Below are 9,302 nucleotides of genomic sequence, written 5' to 3' on the forward strand. Positions count from 1 at the left end.
CAACTCTTCAAAGGAGCGAAGAGACTTTATATTAAAACGAAACAAAAGATCCTAATGGTTGGATTTGACCGTATATTAAAACGAAACAAAAGATCATAATAGTTGGATTTGGCCATAGTCAAGCTCTAACGGGGTGAAGCCAATACCAAAGTGCTTGGCCTAACAAACACATCACTTGTGGCTTTGGCCTTTGGGCACTGACAAAACAAAACCCCTATCTCTTTGGCTCTTTGGTATGCGAAATCAGAATCCAGTACTGCTCCGAGTTAAATTTCCACCACTAAATTCGGCTCATGATTACTGACTTTTGACCATCATCCATTCCAGACCACTTGCAAACAAAGGATCCAGATGAGAATCAATAAACACGTAATAATAGCTCCACCAACAGTAACAAGTCTCCCGTACAGTGGCCAGGATATTAAAAAACACGTGCCCTCTTTTGGTGGGCGGACATAAATACCCATCCAATTTCTCAAAAGTCGTGTCCGCGTGTCGGTGATATTTTGTCTTCTTACAATCCCCATACCGCAATTTCATTACAATTATGAGGTTATTTTAGGAATAAAAAAAAGCACCCATGTTCTTCTACTTCGATGATGTTTTTTCTAGGGTATATGAAGTATAAACAAAGACCACACCTCGCAGATGTATTTAAATTCGAAAATTTTAATTTATTTCTGTAAAATAAATAAATAAATGAGCTATTTTTATTTATACTTTTCCATACCAATCTAGTAAGATCTTTACGCTCAAGTCTGAATTTTCATCTTCATTATGAAGGTTTCGTTGATTCCTTGAAAGGGTTTGTTTTGATGTATGATTCTATGTCTGTTCTTAAAGAGTAAAGAAAAAAAAAGAAGAAAATCTAGCTTTATATAATTCAAACCTTTTCTCTGTATATATTTTGATTAGTGCTTTGAGCTGAATAAAAAGTGTTTTTCAGCAAAAACCCTGGTTCTAGTTAGCTCATTGGTGAAACCCATTCAGCTTGTTGAAGAAAAATTTGAGCTTTCACATTGAAGAAAAAACAGAGTACTCTGTTTTGATAACAGAGTGAGTACCCCCGATTAGCATTACCAGTAAGTTCTTCTTTCTCTCTTTAATATCTGTAAGTAATTTCATTTTTTCTAATTTTTGTTTGTAATTATAATTATTTGGATTGTGTGTCTATTGTGATGATAACCTAAATTTAACTAAAAACCGTTAAAAACAAATAAACCCTTTTTGTTTTCTTTTTTGTGTAATAACTTTTGAATTTTTGGGTTTTGTTTTCTGTAATGATTTTCAGATGGCAGAGAAAGGATTAAGAACGGCATTATTTCCTGCAAAAGTATGGCAAAATTCATGGTTTTACCTGAGATTTCCAATCTTAGTAATGGTGGTTTGTATGGGGATTTTAGTGATTTATGGTATTGATGAATTAACAATAAAAACATGGAGGAAACAACATTATCCGCTGTTTAATATTTCAAACAGCAATTTATCAGATTTAATGGTTAGTGCATGTGAAAATGGAACTTGTGCTTATCATCAAGATATCTTCAATGTAACTCAATCTCCACAACATTTAGTTTCTCCCAATCAAAAGAAGCATTCAGATATAATTCAATCTCCGAAACATTTAGTTTCTCCCAAGTTGGAGAAGCATTCGGATTGGATTTCGGTTGAATTAGAGAAGAATTTCACATCGAATTTCTTAACAAGATGGATGCTTCGTGAACCATGTATGAATTGTTCTACATTTGATATACACATTCCAGTTCTAGATGGTTTGAAGATGGAGAAAATGAATAATCTTGTGGAATTGTCAGCTGGATATGTACATTCTTTTAATTTTCAGGCTATGGATGAGTCCGGGAATTCGAAATGTTTGGGTGGTGATTATTTCGAATTGGATCTATCTAGTGAATCATGGAAATCTCGGCCACCTATTGAAGATCATGGAAATGGTTCTTATTCTTTTTCATTACAAGTTCATCAAGATTTTGTGGGTGAATTCAATTTAACGATTATTCTTTTGTATAAACAGTTTCAAGGTCTTAGATATGTTCCTGAGAAGTTTGTTTATCAGAAAGAGCTTCGTCTGATTCCGGTCAAATTCTATAAAGACAATGCCACCGCATTGCCTGGATTGAAAGCTTGTAAAGTGTCTGATTTCTCTCGGACAATTTGGGCAGGCCGGTGGACGCGGCATGGGAGAAACGGCAATTGTGAAATCAGCCGTGACGGCCGGTATAGATGTCTGGATTCAGATTTCCCTTGTAAAACTCCATGGTGTTTTGGTTCATTAGGTTCATTAGAGAGTAATGGTTGGGTTTATTCGAGTCATTGCTCATTCAAGATTTTCTCCCAGAAGTCAGCTTGGGATTGTCTGAAGAACAGATGGATTTTCTTTTGGGGTGACTCGAATCATGTCGATTCAATCCGTAACCTTCTCAATTTTGTTCTGGGGTTAACTGAGATTGCAGCAGTCCCACGAAGATTCGATATGAATTTCACTAACCCGTTAAATTCTTCAGAGTCTGTTCGGATTACCAGTATTTTCAATGGTCATTGGAACGATACAATGAATTATGAAGGGTTGAATTCCCTTAGCAACGGAGAGTACAGGGATCTATTGAAGCGTTATTTCTCGGAAGCAACCGTTCCTGATACAATGATTATGAATTCCGGTCTCCACGATATCAAGTTCAGGAGCATTAGAGCGTACACCAGCGGAGCTGATTTCGCCGCCAAGTTCTGGAAAGAAGTAATTGATTCAGTGAAAGCAAGAAATTTGACAGCACCGAAACTTTTGTACAGAACAACGGTGACCACAGGAGGATACGCAAGAGGGTTAGGATTCAATCCTCAGAAAATGGAAGTTTACAACGACGTCGTTTTGGATAAATTGAGAGAACACGAGATATTATCAGGTGTCATAGACGATTTCGATATGACATTTCCATGGCATTACGATAACCGGTGTAACGACGGTGTACATTATGGAAGAGCTCCAGCAAAGGCGAGGTGGAGGGATGGAGAGATAGGGCATCAGTATTTTGTGGATCTCATGCTTGTGCATGTGATTCTTAATGCACTCTGTGCAGCAAGATAGGAATGGACTGGACAAGAAGATTTTTTTTTTTAAAGGTATGTGGTACATACAGCTTTGAATGAGCCTTTTTTCGTTGGTTGGCAAATTCTGGCCGAGTTAATTATGGATCGTGACTGATGTAAGGTATTCCTTATTTGTACTTGTATGTAAGGTAGAAGAAGGGGTAGTAGTTTTTGTTTATGCAAAGAGAACATACCCCATAATATGAGGATTTTTACTAGATTTTTTCTTTCCTTTTAGGAGATAAAGAAAATTGTATGTAGAGCAAATTCTTTGTGTGTAGATTAATAATGATAGGGATAAACATAATCAATGAATCTTTTGTTTCTGTAAACTGTTATTGATAATCTCTTTTTAATGTTCATAATAAAGAAGCATTAACGGCATAAACGGAAAACTAACTCAAGTTCTTGACATTGGTAATCATGGAAGAGTCCCATTATTGATTGAAATGGTAAAAAGAGTTGTTTCAGACACAAAACAGAAAGTCGCAGAATCGCTTTAAATGAGATTTTTAGTAGGAGATGATAGATCATCTGCTATTATTACATTTACAGCTAACTGAATCTATTGTGGCAAATCAGTAGCCCAATAAACTAAACCCAAAACTTAGCTACCAAAACCAAAACTCTTTTCCAGTAGCAAGCAAGTACCAGGTCGAGCATAGATAAACCGCGCAACGATCTTAATTCCAAAGATGCGGCGAAGTTTTTACACCGGCTGCCAGCTCGCGGAGACGCAACCCATCGGTGTAAGTTTTTACACCGGCTGCCAGCCCGCCAAAACTTAGCTACATCATGTGGAAACTGTTAAATAGTACCACATCGTCTAGGGCATCCTAGGTCTCGCGCTTAATAAGCCTTGGGCAATCCTATTCTTTAAATCGGTTTTCGAGGGTAGTTAGGCCCATGGGTTTCTAAGATGGTATCAGAGCCATACCCCTCTCAACACCACCCGTGTGTCCGTAGTTTCCGTACCACTCCATATCCCCGCTAGTGTGCATCCGTGACCACTCTGTATCCTCGCCAGTGTGCGTCCGTGGCTTCCGTGGTCTCCCGCTTAATGCCTTGGGCAATCCTAACCTTGTAAGCCGGTTTTCGAGGTTAGTTAGGCCCGAGGATTCCTAACAGAAACCCCCAAATATGGAAAAGAAGATGTGCTATTATTTTTGACAATGCACAAATGCAGGTAGATGATCTTGTTAGCAGGATAAAAAAGGATATTGTGGGATTGGAAGCAACATAGAAGAAGACTGATTTCAGATAAGATGTGGAATTATTTTCGACAATGCACGCATGCAGGTAGATAATTTTGTTGGCAAGATAAGGAAGGATATTGTGGATTGGAAGAAGATTGAGATACCATGGACTGTACCACATTCTGGATTCTGTAAAATTAATTTTGATGCTTCCTGTTACAAGTTGAGTGAATGTGTGGGAGCGCACTAACAGTAATTAATGATGCAGATGGATTTCAAGGTGCCTGGTGCATACCATCAATAGAAAAGGATGAGGAGCAGGCTGAGGCACTAGCTGCATACGAAGCAATCAAGCTAGCCAATAGAACTAGAGGGAGATTGTCTTAATGTGGTCAATGTTTTGAATGGAAGCCAAAGTTCTATTAAGTGGACAACTAATTCGATAATTAGAGACTGTCTTAAAACTCAGGATTTTAATAACCTAGCTAAATTGGGGCCTAGTACCATTATTTGGGACGTATAGATTTCCATTTCCACCTAATAGAGAAGGATACGAGGTGTGTAAATTTGCTGAAACTACCAATTTACCCTCTAAAAAATACTAATACTACCAATTTACCCCATTAACTCTTAATAATAAAACTTAAAAACAAAATAAAATTTTCATTTCCATCCCCTCATAAACCGATTCTTCTCTTATTCTTAAAAACAACGTCAAACCGAAAAGAAATATAAGAGGAAAAATGACTTTGATTCTCCTCAGAGTTTGAGACCTCGTCGAGAGGGTAGTCAAAATTTAAATGTTTCTCACAGAAGGGGATCGTGGAGTAAATCCAAAGCGATCCACATCAATGACCCACCGCCTCAAGCGGAGCAACCAACACAAGAAGAATTTGATTCTGATACACCTACTGAAGAAGGAGGTGGTGTTAGAATAGTTGCTGAAGAAGAAAGTGGTGAGGAGGAAGTTAATGAAGAAGAAAGTGGTGGCAAGGAGATTAGTGAAGAAGAAAGTGGTGGCAAGGAAGGTGATGGAGAAGAAAGTGGTGGCAAGGAAGATGATGGAGAAGAAAGTGAGGATGAAGGTGATGGAGAAGAAAGTTATGATGAATGTGATGGAGAGATAGGAGAAGTTCAAGAACAAGTGCAAGAACAAGTCCAAGGAGGAGAAGTTCAACAACAAGTCCAAGGAGGAGATGCTCAAGAACAAGGTAAGATAGATGGTCCAAAGAAGAAGAAATGGGACCACATGCCCGACCCGGCGAAGATGTTTCCTCGTGGCCCTAATGATCGTGTTTACGGGTTACCCGGTGATGGAGGACGATTGTATGGGGGTACAAAGAAAGTTGGGAGGCGGTCTTCTGCCATACCATAGTAACTACCTAAAAGTTATGCTATGTAATATAAAACTTATTATCCGTGTAGTGTTTTGATTATTGTCCATCGGATTTGTTTTTTTTTATAGGATCACAGGGATGTCGTTCATCGTATGAAGCCAAGAACGTCAATGAGTATGATGAAGACTTGGCCACTGCAAGGAATAGAATCAACCGTTGGAGAAGTTGAGGAAGTAATCGATCTAGTCAAATCTACGGGGCTGTTGCCTGCAGTCGAGAATTTGGATCTTGGTTACGACAAAACTTTTTGTTCCGCCTTTGCCGAGAGATATTACGGGGAAACGGATACTTTGCATATTCCCTTTGGAGAAATGAAGATAAATCCAAATGATGTGAAGTTCATTACCGGGCTAAGAATAGATGGTAAAGCCGTGAAACACACAGAGTATGCGCAAGAGATTGAGTGGGATAAGATTTACGCGTTCACCAAGGAAGTGTTCCAATGGTATGAGGATATGACCAAGTCACAGATGCTAGTAGGCAAATATAAGCAGAGGATATTCCATCTCTCGAAGTTGAGGGACCTCTTCAGTGGAACAAAGAAACTTCGTGCTGAGGGAAAAGAGGTGACCAATGAACGTATCTTCGCCACGGCCGATGCGTATGTCCTACTACGTCATGGGATCTGTATCTTTCCCTATGTTTTCGGTGCCTGTGTGAACGCCAATTTTATTCAGATGTTGCAACCATTTGACAAGATTCAAGAATACTCTTGGGGCATTGCCATCCTTGCACACTCGTTGAACGAGTTGAGAAACGCTTCTAGGGATGACATGAACCAAATTGGAGGGAATATGGCTTTTCTGCAGGCGTAGATATATTGCACTCCCCAATATTTGCTAAAAGGGATTTTGAGAAAAAGTAATGGGACGATAACTTTTATGGAGACATGTACACCTACAAGAGTAAGGAAACGTCCCAAGATGTGGTTTATCTGAAGTTGAGACGCCAGTTGGACAACTTGACGACGAAAGATGTTGTCTTTGACCCTTACAAGTGTGATTTGGACAAAAGGAAAAGGAAAGATGGTTGGATGCGAGGAACAAGCTCATTATTTTGGTCCTTCGTTTCACCAAAGAGGATATGTAATGCATAATCCGACGAGAATCGCAAGACAATGCAGATATGTACAAAAACTCCCAAAGGAGCACAAGAAGTTTAAAACTAATGAGAAAAAAAGTGAGTCATTTGATAATGATATTGAGATTGTTCACCACCCTTTACCATCATGTAATTATTGGGAAGAAGGAAGGTACAACGAACATGCTAAGGATGGTAGATTGAGAACAACTGATGAGGCAATTCCGTGGTATCTCAATATTTCGCATACTCGAGCGATACGAGTAGATGAGAGGCCCCGGATAGAGGACAAAGATACAACTCTCGAATACCTGGTGCGTATTATTTCTCAATTTTACGGTTTTGTTAATCTTTTTAGCATTATTTGTTCAATGTTTGTTGTTTAAAATGGAAACAGAGAAGACGAGTCGGGAACTTGATAACCCAAGCACAACTAGCTATCAAGGAAGGGAAAATGTTAAGGCCAATGAAAAGCTGATTGATGAATTGAACAGTCTCAAAGATGTAGAAGCGGGTGCAAAGTTTGGGGAAACGTTGGAGGAGGAGGAGCCAAAGAAAAAGAGGAATATAGTCGCATAAAAAAATAATTCTGACGGTGCATCGAGCAACACCCAACCCGCTAAACGAGGACGAGGTGGTCGTGGTCATGGAAGTGGTCGTGGTGGGGATGTTGATGAATGAATGGTTTCAAACTTATGTCTTTAACTATGGATAATTACGGTGTCAAAACTTATGTCTTAAACTTATTGTCGAATTATGTTTGGTTATATTCCTAAGTTATGAATGACAGGATCTGGTTTCTTTTGAAAATTGTTTAAGTTTATTTAAGACGCGACAAAAGAACCAACTACAATGTGTGTGTGTGCAAAAAATGCATGATTCTGGAAGTTTTTTTTCTGTCACAATCAGTTTACATTTACATGTATAAAATCCGATTCTGACAGTTCTCCAGGGGCACAATTTCATAATCGGGTTTTTAAGGTGCACCACAATACCACATAGACCGGTTATGAAAATTTCGTTCACCTGGTTTTTAAGTTTTCAGAATCGGTTTATAAGGATACTTTTAAATCCAGAGTTTTGATATCCTTGAGAATCGGTTTATGTGGGAATCCCATGTAATCCAATTCTTTTGAGGAAAAGTGACAATGTTCCTTTATCTTTTTTTTGACAAGAATCGGATTATAAGTGACATATTAAAACCAGTTGTTGAGAGGCACATTTTGAAAACCTTTATAATCGGTCTATGTTGGCATCACATGTAATCCGATTCTTGCAAGGAAAAGGGGCAGTTTTTCTGTAACATTTTTTGCCAAGAATCGGATTACATGTGCAATATTATAAACCGATTACTGAGAGGCACATTTTATATCATTTTGCAAGGACACAATCAGACTATGTGGACATCCCTAAGATCTGATTGTGGGAATTGAATTTGAAAAAAATAGCCGTTGAGTCTTTATCTATATAAGGACAACTTCTTTGAGCCATTCCCACATCACACACTTAGCCTAGAAAATGGAATGGGAACCGTATGAAGATTTGTGTCTCGTTAAATTGTTTGCTAATACGTTCTGTGAACTTCCGAATGAAATCTATTCAATGTTTTGGAAGAGAGTTAAAGATTTCTTTTACGGGCGTACCGGGAATCCCAATAACCACAAATGAAGGGGCTTGGTATTTTGATTCAACTACATTAAAAGTGCAATGCGAGAGTATGTTAAAGTTAGAAATATGGTGTACCAACATCATCCACAAGCTCCTCTTAGGGAAAAAGTGAGTAATCCGATAATATTTATACTTATGTCATCGGTAGAAGTTCGTATTCTAACATACAAGAATTCATTGAATTTCAGTTGGAACGTTTCAATGAGCTATGGAGAATTCGTAATGGGGAAACTAAGTTCATTCACCACAAAGAATATATGATGTTGTACCGACGTGCTCGGAGGTTCATCGACGAACATTTGATGTGTCAAATACTAGAATACTCGTACTGAATCCTATATATGTAATGCGTTAATTTCCTAAACTATGTAATGAATATTTGTTTCTGAAAGTGAGACATAATCAGATTATGTGGGCATATATAAACACCGATTCCAATAGTCAATTTATGGAGTTATTGAAAAAACCCTATTATGGGTTTACTTCAACCTTTGGAAAAAAACTCAACTCAGAATCGCTTTACAACTGCACTAACATCAACCGATTCTGGATTGAGTTTTTTTTTAAAAGAAAAAAAAAAAAATCAAGTTTTGATGATAAATTTATGATAGTTGATTGCAGGGTTAACTTGATTAAACAACATTGAATCACCCAAATTAGCACTAATCAATCAGGGATAGTTTTCCTATTTGGTAAAATAATGAGATAAGGGGTTGTCCATTTTACTTCAAAATATTCTTTTTGTCTCGTAGTCGTAGGCACAAAATAATCATACTAGGCCCCAAGATTTGATAAGTGATATGTTTCCCTTGTTCCAAGTGAAACAAATAGTGTAGCTCATGAATTAGCAAAAAAAAAA

The 9,302-nt window shown here is 38.0% G+C and overlaps 1 protein-coding gene across 1 annotated transcript; it reads left to right on the forward strand.

Annotated features, from left to right (window-relative positions):
• The first annotated feature begins 652 nt into the window (after positions 1-652).
• Positions 653-3,434, forward strand: LOC113345453. The gene is made up of 2 exons (XM_026589231.1): positions 653-1,082; positions 1,292-3,434. The coding sequence occupies exon 2, from the start codon at positions 1,292-1,294 to the stop codon at positions 3,098-3,100; it is 1,809 nt and encodes a 602-aa protein (XP_026445016.1). The 5' UTR covers positions 653-1,082; the 3' UTR covers positions 3,101-3,434.
• Positions 3,435-9,302: the final 5,868 nt, after the last annotated feature.

This window comes from Papaver somniferum, unplaced genomic scaffold (genome assembly GCF_003573695.1).
Source record: "Papaver somniferum cultivar HN1 unplaced genomic scaffold, ASM357369v1 unplaced-scaffold_81, whole genome shotgun sequence".
Lineage (NCBI taxonomy): Eukaryota > Viridiplantae > Streptophyta > Magnoliopsida > Ranunculales > Papaveraceae > Papaver > Papaver somniferum.

Excerpts from the sequence above, each read along its gene's own strand:
- LOC113345453 (XM_026589231.1), top strand. The coding sequence starts at position 1,292 with ATGGCAGAGAAAGGATTAAGAACGGCATTATTTCCTGCAAAAGTATGG.